The sequence below is a fragment of the Dendrobium catenatum genome, unplaced genomic scaffold (genome assembly GCF_001605985.2).
Source record: "Dendrobium catenatum unplaced genomic scaffold, ASM160598v2 fragScaff_scaffold_370, whole genome shotgun sequence".
Taxonomy (NCBI): domain Eukaryota; kingdom Viridiplantae; phylum Streptophyta; class Magnoliopsida; order Asparagales; family Orchidaceae; genus Dendrobium; species Dendrobium catenatum.
The window spans coordinates 3908355-3928731 of NW_021318832.1; the positions used below are offsets into that span (position 1 = coordinate 3908355).

Consider the following 20377-nt stretch of genomic DNA (forward strand, 5'->3'; position numbering starts at 1 on the left):
ATTAAAAAAAATAATGAACTCAATGTAACGTTTTTTTTTTTCTACATTTTCTTACAAAACTCCTTCCATCGCTTTAGCCAACCCATTCAATACCCACTCAATCTTCTTAGCTAGTGGGTGCAGCCTATCTCCTACCACAAACTCTTGCACAACACCTCTAACATCAATCCAGCTCCGACCAGGAGGCTTACCACCGTCCCCTCTCCTCCCCCTCCTAATCACCATGACGTCCTGCCATTGCCCACTGTTCGCATACAAATTTGACAGAATCACGCTAGCTCCTCCTCTACATTGACGTGTTGATGAATCGATTCTCCTAGAAATAAGCTCACCTAATTCCAAATCTCCATGAACGCTACAAGCACTCAACAAAGAACCCCATATCTCCAAGTTGGGCTCCATTGGCATGCTTGAGATGAACTCATATGAACGATATAGATGCCCGGCTCTAGCGAAAAGATCAACCATACAACCATAATGCATGAGCTCTGGACTAATTCCGAAATCCCCTTCCATGGATTCGAATATCTCAATCCCTTCATTTACCAAGCCTGCATGGCTGCATGCAGAGAGAACTGCGATAAAAGTGGTCGAGTCTGGTAGCAAACCATCTCTCAGCATCTGGGAGAAGAGAAAAATGGCATCTTGGCCGTGCCCGTTCAAGGCCAAGCCCATTATCATCGTAGTCCAGGACTGGAGGTCTCTCTCCGTTATTCTATCGAACACTTGGTGAGCGCAGGCAATGCTACCACTCTTGGCGTAAGCATCTATCAGCGAATTCTTAGAAAATACATGGTCTTCGAATCCTGTTTTCACAAGGCAGGCATGGAGGTTTTTGGTGTGATTCAAGGAACCCAAGCTTGAGCAAGCGGACATGGCTGAGACCATGGTTGCGGTGTTAGGTCTAATGACTGAATCATCATCCCTCATCTTATTAAAAACAGCAAGCGCTTGTTCATGGCAGCCTTGCCGGCTCAGATTTGAGATCACCGAAGTCCAGGTGACGACATCTCTGCTCGGCATCTCGTCGAACAACTGTTGGGCGTTCACTGGATCCCCACAATCCATGTACATAGATAATATCCGTGTTTGCGCAAAAAGGTTGGATTCGTATCCAAACACGAAGGAAGAGGCATGGATCAACCTACCCTTATTAAGATCTTCGATTGAAGTAAATGACATGAGAAGGAACGGCAGGGTGTACTTATCTGGGGATACGCCTTTTCGGCGCATTTCGACAAACAGAGAAATAGCGCCGTGCGAGGAGGCCGAGGTGGATGCGAGGGCTTTGATCATGGCATTCCAGGAGAAAACATTAGGTCGGGATATTTGGGAGAAGATAGAGAAGGCAATGGAGGGGTTTCGGGGAGGTATGGTGATGGTGGAATGGAGGATGCGGCTGGCGACGAAGGCGTTGCGAAAGAGCCCGGAGACAATGGTGTAAGCGAGGATAGGGTTGAGGCAATGGAGAGAGTTGCAGCGTTCAAGGGAGAAGAGACGGGGATGTTTATGAAAGAGGTGGTTGGAAGCGGCCCATGGTGGATCCTGTTGGTGATCGTCGGAGCCGCCGATGATGGTGGATGCGGAGGAGTAGAAGTGCCATTGTGAGCGGGCAATAGAAGAAGCTTGGCGGCGCAGAGGGAGGAGTCTTACCTCGGCGGCGCTCAAGTGGCCGCGCATTGCTGGCCTTTGAAGGGCCAGCAACTCCTCCGGTCATGGATTTACAAATGAGAAGGGCGGAGGTGCGGAGCGTCGAAAGCCTCAATAATTCGCCCTTTGATGGATGGCCCGCGTGCATGGGTGTAAATCTAGTTTAGTGGAGATGGAGCCATAAACAACTCAAGTTCAACTCATCCATCTCATATTGATCTATTGATTAGGAGCTTTGATTATTAATTAAGATATTTAAATTCAAAACTTATATATGTGATGTATGTGTGAAATTAACTTAATGACTCAAATGTTCCAAACAAAAAAAAAAAGTTTAACTCACCTATTCCAAGATAGGTTTGAACTTAAGCTGGAGCTTGAGTTGGCCTCGTATATTGAGTTGGAGCTTGGCTTTTCATATCTATAAAAATCTCGAACTCGATTTGCAAGCTTGTTCTTCTCTAATTTTTTGAAAACCTCCACAAAAATAAAACATGATAGTCAAAGAAGGCATTTACATCGTGATGGAAGAAATAAGAGTTCGAGATTTAAAATTAAGTATAGAAGAGATGGGATTTAGCATTTAAAAATTTCACATCAAGGTGGATCATAAGCCAACAAAGAGAGCATCATCAAGCTTGAACTCAAGCATGTATTTGAGTTGGCTTTGCTCGCTTACCCCAATAGTTTGAATCGTGACATAACAAGTGTTTGATTCTAAATTGTGCCAAAATTAAATTGAATTTTATTAAAAATTAATAAAAATTAAAAGAGAAAGAGCTAGAGAGAGTTCATACTTCATATTTTTTGGAATTCTCTCTCTCTCTTTGAGGAATAGTAAAAGTCGAAGCATAATGTTATCATGGAAGCAATTTGCATCTTAACCAACGATATTAGATCAAGTTGAGAGGCATTTGCTATAGATTGTTATCATAAATAGAAATTGATGTGACTCGAGTTAATCAAGATGTTTAAATACAAATTGATTATTTACTTATATGTTTAGATTGAGATTCAACACAACAAGAAATACTGCATTTGAATTATACAAATAAAATTATATAGCATAGTTTAATAAGAGAATTTTGTAATATAAAATGTTTGTGGGTAACACAGCTTTACTAATAAGAATGATAGATAAATATGAGAGAAAATATGAGGGGAAAAAAAGGAGAGAGAGAGAGAGAGCTAGGATTTGCATGTAGTTCATTAATTCTCGTCTCTTTGAAGTGACTAGAAAAAGATAAAACAATTTAAAATTTTAAATCTTCTTGAAGAGTTAGCACATTATTGTGATTGATTACATGGATTTGATCATCTTTTTGTGTACACATTAGTCTCATAAACAAGATTGTATGTACTAACTCAAATAAGTTTATTTTAAGGTTCTTTCCCTTGCTAAACACCCACTTCTTTTGTCTTGTTCTACAACCTATTGTTCTATTTGGTTGAGAAGAAGTACTTTGATGACCTAAATCTTAATTAGGGATATCAATAAATGACTCGATTCGGCAATCTGACTCGAACCCAATCCGAAAAATATATGTTTGAGTTGACCCGTTTAATAAACGGGTTGGGTTTAGGTCATGCATTTCGACCCGTTTATTAATCAGGTTGCAACTTTGATCCAAAGTAGACCCATTTAATATTTTTTTCTTAATTTTATTTATTTATTGGTATAATATTTTATTTTTTTATTAATTAGCCTAAAATCTATAATTAATAAGCTAATAAAATTAATTTTTAATTAAAATGGATTTTCATATGTGTTCGGGTTGCTAGCGGCTCTGGTTCGTGTTCAACCCATTTATTAAACTAGTCGGGTTTGGGTTGATCGAATTCGGGTTGGATAAATTTTAGGTTGTATCTGAACACGACGACCTATTGAAATATTTTGAAACCCCAAAACTTAATAATTAGTCAAATTTGGAACTTATTTCCTATCTTCCAAAAAAAATACAAGGAGAAACTATTTGATAAGATAGGTGTTGAACCGTGTTAAATCTAGATAAACTATGTGGCTTTTTATTTTAAAATTTAAAGATTTTTATGATTGTAATATTTTATTATCCATTCTTGACTTATATCAACTTTAATTAGATTAATTAAAATATAATTAGTCTAGTTAAACATCTTAATTAATCAGTAATGATTAGTTTATTTATTTAAATACTAACTTCTATTTAGATAAATTAAATAAAAATAATATCAATTCATCATTTTAATATATTTTTTATTAGTTACTAAGATTGTTATAACTTTTTAATTAATGTATATTGATATTATTTGCATGATTGTATATTAACAATTTTAATTAATAAATTTTTATCAATTATGATTACTTTGCTTAAGTTATAAACAACATTGATTAATATAACTAACTAAAGATTATTTACATTAAATAAGATCACAAATGATATTTTTAAATTAATATATTTTAATTAATTAATATTAATTATGAAGATTAATTAAATTTCAACTAATATATCTTTTTTAATTAATATTTTATAACTAGTATATCATAGTTAATTAATATAAATTAATATTAATAATTTAAAAATTATCAAACACACAAATTTATATTGTGGGATTTACATTAATATCACCTAAAATAAGATTTTACACATGTAACATTTACATTTTATTATTTATATACATAGACCTTACGATCAAATAAGTCTTCTAGCCCAAAGTAACGGAGCCCTTCGAGCAGTCATGGAGGAAACCAAGTGGGCGGCAAAAGACGCATCGTCTGCCATAAAAGTTCTCCAGCTTGATCCTCCTCGAAATCCAGTCGTTTCCTCCCCTTCGATTCGTCCTCTTGGTATGAGTCCTTTCTCCAATATCAAATCGTTCTCATCAACCCTTGTGCTTACTGGTGTTTTGTGTTAGGTTTCTGTTTTAGATACAATCGTGGCCTGCAAAACAATTTGCTAATTCTTAGTTACGGATTCGCATTTTATTGATGATTTGTTATCTATTGCTACGTTGGTAAAGATGCCATCATATATGCCGACCAGATGCGGTTAGTTTTCAGAGGTGGTCATGTTGAAGGTCAAACTTAGTAAAGGTGAAAAGGCAGGAAAGTTTAAATACGGCAGATGTAGCTATATCTTTTTCTGCCGGAGCAGTTGTTTGTAAACTAGAAAAATGAAATCATTCAATTCTATCTTTAACATTGTGCATTATTTAGGCGCTAGAAGGTAGGAACCTTTTTGTTTCATAGTTCAAGTAAATGGTTTCCCACTGGTTACCTAAGTTTAATTGCTCACTAGTGGCAAAGTGAGGGCCTTAATTATGAGACTAATGAGTAATGCCGGACATTTTACTGTCTAGAAATTTCATATGCAACTATATGATCTAATGCATGAAATCATTCATCTAAAGTCAAAATTTGCAGTTCACAATTTAAATAAGTTTTCATATCTTTTGATGAAGATTAGAAAACATGCAAAATTTCCTTGGAGGTTGATTGTCTTCACTTGCACCATGCTAGAAAGTTTCATGTCCAACAGGCAGTCAATCACAAAGAGGAAATAAAATACTCGAAATAAATTATTATTGGAATTGATGTTTACATACCTCACATATCATCTATTTATAATCATAAAATTCTTCTCCCATATGAGAAAAGAAAGTTGACAACTCTTTATCCGCTTGAATGTTTAAAAGCTCTCGGTGAAATTCAAGTACAAAAGCAACCTATAGAAATTTGGCACAGGATGCGCTTGCTAGATTGGCAAGACAAAGTAATTTTAAAACTTGATAAATGCAAGGGCTAATCTCACGGAAGCCTTGCAAAACTCATACGTAGAGGTAGCTTGAAAAAGCAATATGATCTCATGTGGAAGCATAGGTAGTTTGAAGTCTCAAATATCTAATATCCCAAAGCGAGGCAGCCAAAACACCCTAATTAGCGGCCTAAAATACCAAACCATAGAGACTAGTGATGCAATCTAATTGAAGAACAAAACAACAAACAACAACAAGCAACAACAACAACAACAACATCAAGCTTTTATCCCACTACGTGGGGTTGGCTACATCAATCCTTTTTCTCCATTGTGTCCGGTTAAGAGTCAAATTCTCATTTAGATCTAATAAAGAAATGTCATTTATAATATTTTCTAACCAAATATTTTTATGTCTACATCTACCTTTCTTAACATTAGCTTAAATCTAATACATCTACTCTTCTAATCAGGTCATCGGAAGGCTGCTTTGTTATGTGACCAAAACAATCTAAGGCAACTCTCTCTAATCTTATCTACCATTGGAGCCACTCCAACCTTTTCACATACGTATTTATTTCGTATCCTATATCTAAGAGTAAAGCCACTCATCCACCTTAGCATCCTCATCTTTACAACACTTCAACTTAATATTATGCTTATCGTTTAATGGCCAACATTCTGTGCCATAAAGTATGCAGGTCTAACCACCATCTTATAGAATTCTGCCTTAAGTTTGAGTGATACTTTTCTATCACACAAGAAGCCCGATGCATTCCTCCACTTCATCCATCCAACTTGAATTCTACTAATAATATCCCCTTCAATTTCACCATCACTCTGAACAATAGACCCAATATATCTAAAATGTGTACTCTTATTAATGACTTGATCGCTCAAAGTTATAAACCCTCCACTAGATCTATTAGTACTAAAATTACACTCCATGTATTCTGTTTTAGATCTACTCAAACGAAAACCTTTAGACTCTATGGTTGACCTCCATAATTCAAGTTTACCTTCAAATCCCTCTTTAGTCTTATCAACAATAAACCACATAACGATGAATAGAAATTGAATTGGGCTAAAACATTTTGAATCAAAGCCAAAATAATGAACCGAACTAAACTATAGAGAGCTGAATTGACCCAAGGAAACCAAACCAAATTAGGGATATGGGTTCAAAACATTAGAGAATATAAACTGTTCTTATAGAAATCATCAAAGGCATGACAAAACTAAATATAATAAAAAGAAAATCTACTCAAATAAAATCAACTAAGAGAGAATTGTTTATAACAATACACATTCTCTCTGTTTCTGGTGGTTATATACTTTGGTGTTTACATAGCTTGCTACTACTTGCAATCAAAATGCCATTGCTCAACAGAAATTACTCTAGCAAATTTTAAAACTTTGAAATTGATAAATATTTTCCCAAGTACCAGTGAGGATTTTTTTTTCCTTTTTTGTATTTTAACAACTAATTAGTTTTTAGGAAAAATATGTTAGTGAAAATTGTTTTAATTTGAAAATTGGCTTTGGCCTAGATTTTTTTTTTTTTTGAAGGAACAATAATTTATTTCTTAATGAAAGATTTGAGTTGTTTTGAAAATTTAAATATTTAAAAAAAATGGCACATCAAATCAATTGTCAAGGGGGGTCTGCTAAAATTGAAGGCACGCAAGTAGTATATTGTATGGAATGTTACTAGCGTTAGAAGTGCAATTTCAAAATTTTAGGGTTGGATAACTAACCATTAATGCAATATAATAAAATAATTCAAGTATAGATTTATTATTTTGTAAACATAAGGATTTATTTCATTTTTTATTTTGATATTTAGATTTTTCTAAATTTAAATAAGTATGAATTGGATATTATTGGGATTAAATTGGAACTAGTTAAGATTTGATTTAGTATTATATAGGATTAGGGTTGATTTTAAATTATTTTGGCTCATCTTTATAACTCAATTTCTATAAATATGAGTTATAACATGGGATTATCATTGAAGGAATTGAAATCAAAGTTTCACTTCTCTCTCTACAACAACAACAACAACATTATGCCTTTATCCAATATGTAGGGTCGGCTTCATGAATCCTTTTTCTCCATTGTGTCATATTAAAAGTTAAATTCTCATTTAAATCTAATAAAGAAAGGTTATTTCTAATATTTTCTAACCAAGTCTTTTTAGGTTTATCTCTACCTTTCACTATCACTCTGAACAATAGACCCAAGATATTGAAAATGTGTACTCTTATTAATGATTTGATCACCCAAAGTCACAATCCCCCCATAGATCTATTATTATTAAAATTACACTCTATATAATTAGTTTTATAACTACTCAAACGAAAGCCTTTAAACTCTAAGATTTGCCTCCATAAGTTTGCCTTCAACTTTCTCTTTAGTCTTATCAAAAAGAATATCATCAACAAAAAACATGCACTAGAGTACAACCTCTTGCAATTTGCAAATGTCTAATGAGAACATCCATGACTAAAGCAAAAAAGATATGAACTTGAGATTGATCCTTGATGTAATCAGATTGAAATAAGAAAATATTTGATCAAACCACCTTGTGTTTAAACAAAAGCAATAGCTTATGCATATATATACTTGATGACTTGAATATAAGCATTATTAACCCCTATTTTTTCTAGAACTCTCCCTAGCACTTCTCTTGGAACTTTATTATATATTTTCTCTAAATCAATAAATATCATATATAAACCTTCCCTATTCTCTATATACTTCTCCATCAAACCTCTAATAAATGTATAGCTTCCATAATAGGCCTATCCGGCATGAAAATTGATTTTGAGAAACATTAGTATCATGTCATAACCTATGCTCGATAACTCTCACCCGTAGTTTTAGAGTATGACAGATTAACAGAATTCCGCTATAATTCACATAATATTGTGCATCACCTTTATTCTTAAAAATAAGAATCAACACACTCATTTTCCACTCATCTAATGTCTTTTTAGTTTTCAATATAATATTAAAAAAGTTTACTAAGCCAAGAAATTTCTTCATCTCCTAAGCATTTTCACCTCTCTATTGGAATATCATCAGGTCCAATAATTTTTTCACACTTCATTTTTCTTAAAGCCTCTCTAACTTCAATTTTACTAATTCGCCGATAAAAACAAAAATCTTTATTTTCATTTAGGGTGCTAAGGTCACTAAAGTCAATCACATTCTCATAATCTTCATTGAAAAGTTTAGAAAAAAATTTCATCCACCTTTGTTGAATATCCTCTTCTAATAAAAGTATTTTTTTTTTTATTTTCATCATTAATACACCTCACTCGAACTAAATTCTTAATATCATCTCTTTGTTTGGTTAAATTATACATATATCTTTCACCTTCTTTAGTATTTAATCTATTATATAAATCGTTAAAAATAAAAAATTTTGCATCACATATTATTTTCTTAATTCCTTATAGGTCTCTTTATATTTTTTCAAATATTACAATTTTTACATCTAAACCAATTTTTATAACAAATCTTTTTAGTTTTTATCTTTTCTTGAACATTTTGATTCCACTACTAACTATTTTTACTATTAGGTGTTTTTTTCTTTGATACTCTAAGCATATCTTTTGCAATATTCTTAATATCACTAGCCATTTTTTTTTCACATAATATTAGTTTTCTCATGCACAGATAAAATCTTAAGATCTAGTATCTTATTCTCTAATTTTTTTTTATTATTTAAAATCTCTCATCTAATCCTAGAACAACGTTTTACTTTATTTTTTATTTTCTGCCCCTTCATCTTAAAGTCAAAAACTAAGAAGCGATGTTGGGTATATAAACTTTCACTCGGAATAACTTTGCATTATAAACGATCAAATTTTCTTATAAGAAAATAATTAATTTGAGTTTTGCTATATCCATTTTTATAAGTTATGAGATGCTTATCTATTTTCTTAAATAAGGTATTAGCAATTATAAAATGATAAGCTAAAAAAATTTAATATGGTCTTACCACCTTCATTAGTCGCTCCATACTCATAGCCATCATAAATGCTTTTAAAATCATTTATATCTCTACTAACATATTCATTTAAATCTCCTCCAATAATTTTTTTCCTTAAAAGGTATCTTTTATATTAATTTTTCAATCATTTCAAAATTTTAATTTTGAATCCATATACAAAAACCTATTTGAAGAGCATAAGCACTTATAATATTAATAATCTTAATGTCAATAATAATCTTTAAAGCTATAATCCTATCTTTAACTTTATTTAATTTTTACAATATTATCCTTTAAATTGTTATTTATAATTACACCTATATTATTTATAGTACGACTTTTACCAGAATACCATAGTTTAAATCATAAACTATCAATCTGTTTAGCATTCTCTTCAACTCATTTAGTTTTCTAAATGCATAGAATATTTATATTATTATAAATCATAATATCTATTAATTCCATTAATTTGCCTGTAAGGGAACTTATATTCCAAGTTCTTATCTTAATTTTAATTTTATGGACTAGCTTCTTTGCCCACATCTATCCTTGATGTGTGGACACTTGCCTATTTCGCACTGCACCCGTGCGTCAATGCAGCGGCCCTTGCATACTTGTCGTTGTATTTAGGCCATACAACAGTACGTTGCTTTCAGGAAACACAATAGCATTAACACAATGTATTAAAAAGCAGAAGGAACATCAACCCGAATAAATATAAAAAGTAATGAAGTTACCAACCCACCTTTTTGCATTAGAAATTGAATAAATTAAAATACTATAATTAATTAATAAATTATATATATATATATATATATATATATATTATTGTTCACTGGGTAACTAAAAATTTCCATTATTTTTATTCGTACTCAAAGAAATCGACAATGAATGATCAGACAACTCACATATATGTGAATTTTTTTGGCAATATATTGACAGCCCTTGTTGATGTAATTTTTTATCGTCTCTCTCAAGCAGGAATCCAATGTAAATATCAATAAATAATACTAAAATAAGTTTATAATTATATTTTTGTATTATTAATAATGTGGAGTACGGTTTACTCAAATCAAAATTGTCATCTTACTTTCAACATTTGTGACTATTTAAATTTTTTTAAGAAACTACAATTGAATTTTTGACATGATCGTACAAACACGAGATGTCAAACAATCCTCAACACAATAACAAAAATATCTGATTTGGGATTTAGAGACAGTTTAAACTTAATTTAAATGTCTGCTCGTTTCTTAAGCAAGAAACGAATGCGTGCCCACAACTGACTTTGCATCTGGCAGCACTAACATATATTGAAACTATCACTGCAATTCTTGCCAGTTGTCTCCAGATAAAAATTTCTTTCCTTTACCCCTTGATGAAGTTTGCATAATTTTGTCATACTCATGTAACACGGAAGAATCATGCCTTTCCCAGTTGTGATACATTATGTTTGGGGTATTTTCCTTTGCACGCTTTGTACAGCTTTCTGTTGAAAATTTTAACTTCTTTTAAACAAGTTAATGGTACCTCATGTAAAGGAAATGAAGCCCGAGAAGATGTCCACCTTCCTCTAAAAATCTATTATGCACCTATTTTCATTCAGCCTTTGTAAGAAACTCTTCACTGTTGTCATTATATGATTATGGCCTCCGAATGTAGCCTCCAAAGTAGTTCATCTAAATCTATATCTCAATTGTGGGTGCAACAATGAAATACCTCGTTTTCCTTAGCCTTCATCTTTAGCATAGAATTTGGGCAAAGAGGCACAGATTTGCTCAAGCATACATTGCATGATGTGATTGCTATCTTTGTTTGTTTGGGACAACACGCCCACATGATTGTAGTGTCAAGGAGATTCTAATATGAGGCTAGGATAGGAATAAGAATGGGAGGCTTTGCAAGCACTTCTGTTGTGCGGGAAGCAACGGCACCACAAAGCTTAAATAGAACTAACTATATCCTTAAGGTCAAACCAATAAATGATTGTTGGGTGTAATCTTGTTCTATGTTCATTAAAACGGTGGTTAATTAAGTCATTTGACCAGTCACTTTAATGTTTATTTTTTCCAACGCTAGCATGATTTATATAATAAAGCGTTGGGGTGGCAGTCTTTATTGTGAGCTCAGTACGATTGATATGATAAGGCATTGGGGTGACCGTCTTTATTGTGAGCTTCTACTAATTTATATTATATTATTTAAAATATATAAATATTTACTATCTATATTATCCATTCCTACAATTAATTTTATATCCTCAAATTTTAACAAAAAATAAACAAAAACTATAATATTTGGGGACAAAAACATACAAACTGCTAAAACAAATAAACTGAAAAAAAATAAAAATTACATAATTCTGGATAAAATTCATGAAATAATAACACAAATTTAAAGATATAAAATTAGAAATAAATAACATAAAAATTACTAAAACAAATAAAGTTTAACTAACCTCTTTGCAGTGCCTTAAGAACTACTACGCGCAGGTATGAAATCCTATGCTGGGATGAAATCGCCTTCGAGCTTAAACAACTTATATAGGCAGCTTGCAGCATCTCCGCAGCCTCGCCAGCATGCAATTTTCACAGATTTGTCTTTGCTTGTGGGTTTTTTTGGATATGGTTGTCGGCAAAAGAAGGAATAGTGGCTTAAATGCGTCAAATTGTTTGACATTTACTTGAATGCTTCATCCAAATCAATTTAAAAAGAAGCGAAGTAATCAAACCGTTTGGCACATTCACTTGAATGCGCCAATCAGTTTGGTTACTTCACTCCTTTTTAAATTTATTCTGGTTGATGCTCATTCCCACTCTTTTTTAAAATTTAGCCCTAGGAATTTCTACGGTTTTGCAGTCAGCTTAACTTGAACAACAGTTAAATGTTGCTACATGTGGGTGGAGTTTGGTTGTGCGATAAGCGGGTGGGGATGGGCGTGGGGGCTAGTTCATGTGACAATGGTACTTTCTCCTACAAATGAGCTGGATTTGAATCATGTATTCTTTGTTCTTGTATATAGTTTTATTAGCTTAATTAATGTTTTTTTCTAATTTAAAAATTGGGTTATTCTTGATGAGGTTTTGGGATAATGAAGTGTTAATTTTACTTGGTTCATGATAAAACATCATGAATAAGTTCATTTATCATGTCAGTTAGCTTAACCCGCAACTCTAAATTGCTATCAAATTTACCGTGTTGCCTGTTTTCATATTTGCTAGAATTTTTAATTGTGCTGAAATCCGTTATAGCCTGTCAAAGTAGAAGGGAAATCTCTTTTCAAATGAATAATAAGACTAGTTTTTTTGTGCTTCCTCGAAAATTGAGGAAAACATGCATTTTTGCTAAATCGATACTTATTTGCTGCACATGAATCTTCAGCTTTACCATTTAGGAAGAAGAAGGCTCAAAGGCTAGTTAGTTTGTGTATTGGAGTCCTTGGTCAACATTTAGAGGATATCATTGCAGACATATTGGAGATTGCTGCAGAATTTCCAGCTGATATCAAGGTATCCTGGTGAAATGAAAAAGTGATGACTTTATCTTTTATTATTGTTATATGATCTTTCAGTTAAATGGGATCTCCTTTGTCCTTGCCAATGTTTATTGAAACTTGGGTTTGTTACTTTATTTTTTATATCAAAGGTCTTTTGTTTAAATATATTTGAACGAACTTGTATTCACTGGAGGCATGGGCACATCTGCAATTCTAATCTGTTTTTCTACATCTGGAAACGGATTGCATAATTCTATATAGTTCATACACTTAATTATATACAAATCTATGTTAAATTTAAGCCCTAGTGGGCATGGTTTCCCTTCTGTAATGCGGCAGCGGCATTGTCAGTTACCATGCCGTTCGCAGGTGAGGTTTTGCATGAAGCTTACTGAAAAACATGCAGGATTCTGGGAACCATTTTCCCTCTTATAGTCACAGCATGTAAAGCCAATCAGTTGTACAGTGAGAAGACCCCTGGAGCCATACCAAACAAAGCTCAGCTGTCGCTTCTGCTGCTAGCATGACCCAGATAGTTGCCTTACTTAACAAGTAGGCAGACCCCTGTAGTCATGACCAACAAAGCCTTAAGCTGTCACTTCTAGCTTGGTGTAGTATTGTTGTTGTCTATCATGAGCAGAAGATCTACTATCAGGAGATAAATTTCATTAGTTTCTTAGATCAGTTGCTGTTGTTGTTTTGTATTGAATGTTACTTTGTTTATGAATGTATTTTGTACTAGGATGAGATGCAATCTCATTTTACACGTAATTGGATCTAATTTTTCTCTGCTGTTGGACAATTTGAAAATGACATGCATATAATATGGTGAGTTCAAATAGTTGGAATTAGAAGATTATAATGATAATGATGATGACATAGTATGATGCTAATGCTTTATTTCTACTTAAGATCATATGCAGAAACAATTTAAAAGCATGGTGCTCTGAATTCTGTATGATTCATGTATTTGATTTCATTTATACTTGTATAGGTTTATCTAGCATCATTCAGACTGGTTTTTTATGAATAATGATATCTATGAGCTATATATTATATGACATTTTCTTTTCTGAAACTATTCTTGTTGTACATTTGTAATCCTTGAATTCAACTATGTGCAGTTGGTACTGTTGGCAATTGCAAGGAGGAGACAATTACTGAATGACGATGTACTTGTTGCACTAGCTGACAATATGTGGGAGATTTTAGACATCTCTGGTTCTAATGTTACTGATATTGGCTTGTCAAAAGTATCTCAGATATGCACTAATTTGAGAGCTGTTGATATAAGGTATCGACCTGGTTTGCAACTTTTCTATGTTTTCTAAAAATTTGCTAGTTATTGTGTCATCTTTATGTTTATTTTGTTACGTTTCTTTAATTATTTATATGTTTCAGTTCTTGATTTTAAGCATTCTTGGAGGTTGTAAATTTGCCTGCTCCATTGATGTTTTATCCAAAATTCTCTCTTTCCTCAGTGAATTGTTAAACTGCTCAAATGCTCCAAAATTTGCATGATTTTATTGATAAAAAATCAGTTTAGGGTTCTGAGCTCAATTAACTTTATAACTTAAAAAATCTTGATCGATGCCATTTCTCACCAGTGACTTCGTTGTCTTTCATATGCATAATGCATTGCATTTATATCAGCTTCTTTATATTTATTAGATATTTTTTTGAACTCTTTCACCTTCAATAAACAATGCCGAGCTTTATTAAATCACATTTTGTGCCTACTAATTCCATGGAAATTTCCATTATCCATATATTGCGTCTAGGATCTTCAACTTGTCATACTTTTTATTAAGATTGGTTAACTTTATCTCTGTTTAAGTTCAAAACATTTATGCTGGGGAACTGTCCTCTTATTAGTTTTTCCATCTCTGAGATACATGGCTCCAGAACTAATACCTTGTAGTGAATAAATTATCCTAATCTTCTGTTATAAAATATGGAAAGAAAATATTTATTCTATTTCGTACCTATAACATATAATCTAAACAATACCAGGAACAAAAGTTGATTATCTAGAAATTTAGAGCGAGAGCTGCATTCAGGACAAATTTTAGAACTTCAAAAATTAATGATGATGAGCTTGGCTACCAATTGAGTGGAAGAACATCGGTTAACTAAGCCTAAAAAGGCTTGTAAAAATCATTTAAATATTCTTTAAGTTAGTTCTGCGATTTTATTTTTAGATAATAGCATATAGCATCTTTATGCAACATGCAAGTATGCTGGGTTATATTTCAATATTGTGATTTTTATTGAGATATGTATGCAGGAGCTATTACTTGTGTTCAAACACAAGGTGGATTGATCAAGTATTTCCCTATTTCGGTTGGGTTACATCAAGGATCAGCCTTAAGCCCGTATCTTTTTTCTTTAGTCATGAATGTTCTCACTAGACATTTGCAAGAGGATGTACCTTGGTGTATGCTTTTTGCTTATGATATTCTTCTTGTTGATAAGACTGGAGAGAGAGTTGAAGGTAAACTTGAAATTTCCTTTTTTAAATATCAAATCTCCCAACTTTTCAAATTTCCAAGATTCCAAACATTCAAATTCTAAATCTCCAAATCTTAATCTTATTGTTGCTACTATATGTCAGATACCACGTATTCTCTATGTATCTGAATGACGACTAGCCTTAATCAAAAGTTCTCTCTCGTCATCGGGAGGGGTAATTAACTATAGGGGCTTGCGCCTATAGGAAACCAGAACTCAAATCATAAAGTCCTCACAAAATGAGGGCGAAATCTTTGGGTAGTGTCTTATCTACAAACCCATCTGCCTTCCAAAATTTACCCCGGAACTTAATTCCGTTAAAACTCCCTCGCCGAATAAAAAGAAGAGCGAGTGGAGGCCGGGGCCGAATTTTCGGAGCCCACAGCATGTAAAGCCAATCAGTTGGACAGTGAGTAGACCCCTGGAGCCATACCAAACAAAGCTCAGCTGTCGCTTCTGCTGCTAGCATGACCCAGATAGTTGCCTACTTAACAAGTAGGCTAACCCCTGTAGTCATGACCAACAAAGCCTTAAGCTGTCACTTCTAGCTTGGTGTATTGTTGTTGTTGTCTATCATGAGCAGAAGATCTACTATCAGGAGATAAATTTCATTAGTTTCTTAGATCAGTTGCTGTTGTTGTTTTGTTTTGAATGTTACTTCGTTTATGAATGCATTTTGTACTAGGATTTTACACGTAATTGAATCTAATTTTTCTCTGCTGTTGGACAATTAGAAAATGACATGGCATATAATATGGTGAATTCAAATGGTTGGAAAAGAGGATTATGATGATAATGATGATGACCTAGTATGATGCTAATGCTTTATTTATACTTAAGATCATATGCAGAAACAATTAAAAAAAAAATGATGCTCTGAATTCTGCATGCTTCATGTATTTGATTGCATTTATACTTGCATATTGTTTATCTTGCATCATTCAGACTGGTTTTTATGAATTCAACTATGCGCAGTTGGTACTGTTGGCAATTGCAAGGAGGAGACAATTACTGAATGACGATGTACTTGTTGCACTAGCTGATAATTTGTGGGAGATTTTAGACATCTCTGGTTCTAATGTTACTGATATTGGTTTGTCAAAAGTATCTCAGATATGCACTAATTTGCGAGCTGTTGATATAAGGTATCAACCTCGTGTGCAACTTTTCTATGTTTTCTAAAAATTTGCTAGTTATTGTGTCATCTTTATGCTTATTTTGTTTTATTTCTCTAATTATTTATATGTTTCAGTTCTTGATTTTAAGCATTCTTGGAGGTTGTAAATTTGCCTGCTCCATTGATGTTTTATTTAAAATTCTCTCTTTTTCTCAGTGGATTGTTAAACTGCTCATATGCTCCTAAATTTGCATGATTTTGTTGATAAAAAATCAGTTTAGGGTTCTGAGCTCAATTAACTTCATAACTAAAAAAATCTTGATCGATGCCATTTCTCTCCAGTGACTTTGTTGTCTTTCATACGCATTGCATTTATATCAGCTTCTTTATATTTATTAGATATTTTTTTGAACTCTTTCACCTTCGCTAAACAATGTCGAGCTTTATTAAATCACATTTTGTGCCTTTGCATGGAAATCTCCATTATCCATATATTACATCTAGGATCTTCAACTTGTCAAACTTTTTATGAAGATGGGTTAACTTTCTCTGTGTTTAAAGTCAAAAAATTTATGCTGGGGAACTGTCCCTCTTATTAGTTTTTCCATCTCTGGGATACGTGGCTCCAGAACTAATACTTTGTACTGAATAAATTATCCTAATCTTCTGTTATAAAATATGGAAGGAAAAAGATTTATTCTATTTCGTACCTATAACATATAAGCTAAACAATACCAGGAACAAAAGTAGATTATATAGAAATTTAGAGCGAGAGGAGAGAGATATAGCTGCATTCAGGACAGATTTTAGAACTTCAAAAATTAATGATGATGAGCTTGGCTACCAATTGAGTGGAAGAACATTGGTTAACTAAGCCTAGTAAGGCTTCTAAAAATCATTTAAATATTCTCTAAGTTAGTTCTGCGATTTTATTTTTAGATAATAGCATCTATATGCAACATGCAAGTATGCTGGGTTATATTTCAAGATCGTGAAATTTCTATTTTTATTTTTAGACCTCTTTTAGTATTAAGGCTTTCAAGAGTTGTTGGCCTTCTTTGTTTGAAAACCAAAGTAGAAGGTTTTTGATATGGGGGCGGTTCTGGTTGGTTGGCTATGAAGGTGGAAAGCCCTTCGGTTGGGAATTGTATGAAGATTGTTATCTTTTAGCTGGACTGAAAGCCTGTTTGTATGAAATTGTATCTTAAGTCATTACGCTGACTCTAAGTTGAAGAATAAAAAAAAAAGTCACTTTTTTCCTTTTCATAATCAAGCAAGCCTTAATTGTGAAAATTGATGCAACTGGTGTGCTACCAACTGCAATTTCTTTATTACGTACAAGAAGATCACCATCCTTGAAAACTCATGATTATAGATGCTATCCTGCCACTCAATATGAAAACTACAAAAAGGTTCTTAAGTTTATTGTTATTCATTTTGGAGCAGACTGGTGTTATTTATCCCTCCTAAAAAAAGCCTCTCGTTTTCCTTTCTGGATTATTTGGTGGCTAAGCAAGCTCTAATTTCTCATTTAAAAAAATTTGTAATTAGAAAAATATCAAAATAGTCTTTAGACTATTTATGTATGACCAATAGTCTCATAGTATTATGTTTCCATCCAATTTAGTCCCTCAGCTATATAAAATTGATCCAAAATAGTTCGTCATGTTATAATTGTGATATAAAATTGATCCAAATTTAATCCCTTGCCATTACAAAATTGATCCCAATTTAGCCCATTGGAACCATTTTGGATCAATTTTATATAATTGATGGACTAAATTGGAGCAACGTTATACTTTGAGAATAAAATGATCATATACGAATAGTTGAAGGATTATTTTGAAATTTAAACCAAATTGTAATTCTTGTATGGTTTATAATAGAGCTTATGATTCAATATTTTCTCTCTTGAAAAAGATTTGGCAACTCTGCAAGACTGGGCGTTGATTTCCACACATTTTGATGTGGGGATATATATAGCAGTCTCAAATTTGATGAGCCTTTCGAATTCATTGAACTCCTTACTAGCTTCTTTCATTTTGCCTTTCTATGAGAAAATCTGAGAATGGCTCTTTTGTTTTTTGTGCAGCCGGTGCGACAAAATTACTGTTGCAGGTGTGACAGGCCTCTTTGATCATTGCCGTTCATTGGCAACATTGAGATGCGGGTAAGAATAGTTTTGCTTCAGATTGCTAGATTTCTTTTTTATGTTCAGATGAGATCGAATTGACTTGTTGCTAGAATTAGAAAGAAGTGATATTGTCCTGCCTAAGGTTCTTTAAATCATACTAGTTGCTATTTTTTAGCAAGATAGTTTTTGTATGATGATGGATTGTAGTTTTATATAATTTGATTAGGATTATATTTATACAACAGGATATGAACAAAGATTAAATACGATGATTGCAGAGGAAGCCCGAGGAGTGAATTTACTGCACGTAGATGCTTGAGTATCTTGAAGCCTAAATTAGATAATTTGGATGGAGAATCATGGGAGGAGCTGGAGATCATGGATATTGGCAATGGCGCTCAATCACTGCGCTGGCTTGTGTGGGTAAATATTTTATCTCAAAATCTACCTATTTAGAATCCTGCAACGTCGCTTATCAAATATAGTTGTATTTTACCTCATCTCTAGCATTTTCTTTTACGCTTTGTAAGACAATAGCAGAGCTTATATAAATGCTCCACGGAGCTCTACTAAAAATCAAAATCATTTTAGTTAAGTTCACTACTCAAAATGATTTGGATTTGAGTCAATTTGCTATTGATTTTTTATTCTTTACAAATATTATGTTATGAAGAATATATATGACTTGAACTTAAACGAGTAAGTTGGAGCAAACTCAAAATCGATTTCGGGCTTGAAGTGGAGCTTTTAATCGAGTCAAAATTAGACAAGCTGATAATACAATTAATATTTTCATTCATGACACTTTTTTTAAATGGCCAGCCTAAGATTGATGAGGATTCAAAAATGACCTTAGCAACCGAATGTTCTCGCATCTGCGTCAATCCGCAAGGATCGATCGGTGTTCGGGGCGTTCGAGTTCCTGCGGAAGCCATGCACTCTGTAGCACTTGACCATCATGTTGTGGAGGACATCGATCCCAAAACATGGGCAGTTTCAGGCATCAGCCATGCTCGGAAAACTCCCATTGCATCTGCGGAGGCGGAGGCCGAGGCGCCGGAGATGAGCATTGCGGAGAAGTTCAGATTGGCTTTCATGGAGAGGGATGCCAAGTTAGCTCCAAAGAGAGCAAAGAATGCAAGACAGCATAGAAGAAGGGCGGAGAAGGAGCTGTTGATGAGCAGCACAACCGCCAAGTCCCTTGCTCTAGCCTCTCAAGCAGGCAAGTTTCTCAACAATAGAAGCTGATCATAAAATATGGCAGATTGTATACTATTGTGCTATGTGAGATAAGTGTTATCTATGGACTGGGATGAGCAATTTAAGTCGGTTTGTGTGGAATAGATATTGTTAAAGCAGGTTTAATTAATGATGGTTTTCTTGTGTTTTGTTCTTTGAAAGTTGATAGATTATGATTTTAATATTTCTATTTACACTCATCTCTATTTTTGCATCCATATTTGCTTGGAGATGATATTAGATTCTTACTTCCAAGACTCACAAGGCTCCCTAAGTAGAGAGAGAGAGAGATGATATTAAATGGGACTTTTCATCTCACTGGAATGGCAAATTATTAGGTCCGGTTGCCTGACAGAGAAATACATCCGAATTTTTCTGTCTACAACAAAAGCACAGTCAAAGCGTAGTTACTGTAGCAGTTGCGCTTTGACTGTAGATAAGGAGGAATTCGGATGTCTCTCTATCAGGTGACCGGACCTAATAATTTCCCCAGTGAAAC

The 20377-nt window shown here is 33.4% G+C and overlaps 2 protein-coding genes across 2 annotated transcripts; one reads left to right on the plus strand and one right to left on the minus strand.

Annotated features, from left to right (window-relative positions):
• Positions 1 to 14: 14 nt before the first annotated feature.
• LOC110093917 (pentatricopeptide repeat-containing protein At4g21065-like) lies at positions 15 to 1812 on the minus strand. The gene has a single exon (XM_020818969.2). It carries the CDS (start codon positions 1678 to 1680, stop codon positions 52 to 54), a length of 1629 nt encoding a protein of 542 aa, XP_020674628.1. The 5' UTR covers positions 1681 to 1812; the 3' UTR covers positions 15 to 51.
• A 2516-nt stretch (positions 1813 to 4328) lies between these two features.
• LOC110093910 lies at positions 4329 to 20039 on the plus strand. Its single transcript, XM_020818952.2, has 6 exons — positions 4329 to 4474; positions 12763 to 12890; positions 14002 to 14171; positions 18598 to 18675; positions 18918 to 19062; positions 19462 to 20039. Exons 1-6 carry the CDS (start codon positions 4366 to 4368, stop codon positions 19885 to 19887), a joined length of 1056 nt encoding a protein of 351 aa, XP_020674611.1. The 5' UTR covers positions 4329 to 4365; the 3' UTR covers positions 19888 to 20039.
• Positions 20040 to 20377: the final 338 nt, after the last annotated feature.

What these genes read in the sequence shown, in the direction of transcription:
- LOC110093917 (XM_020818969.2), bottom strand. Translation starts at nt 1,680, where the DNA reads ATGCGCGGCCACTTGAGCGCCGCCGAGGTAAGACTCCTCCCTCTGCGC.
- LOC110093910 (XM_020818952.2), top strand. Translation starts at nt 4,366, where the DNA reads ATGGAGGAAACCAAGTGGGCGGCAAAAGACGCATCGTCTGCCATAAAA. An exon ending in CCCTTCGATTCGTCCTCTTG is followed by an intron (nt 4,475 to 12,762) that starts GTATGAGTCCTT and finishes ATGAATCTTCAG; the next exon opens with CTTTACCATTTAGGAAGAAG. An exon ending in AATTTCCAGCTGATATCAAG is followed by an intron (nt 12,891 to 14,001) that starts GTATCCTGGTGA and finishes AACTATGTGCAG; the next exon opens with TTGGTACTGTTGGCAATTGC.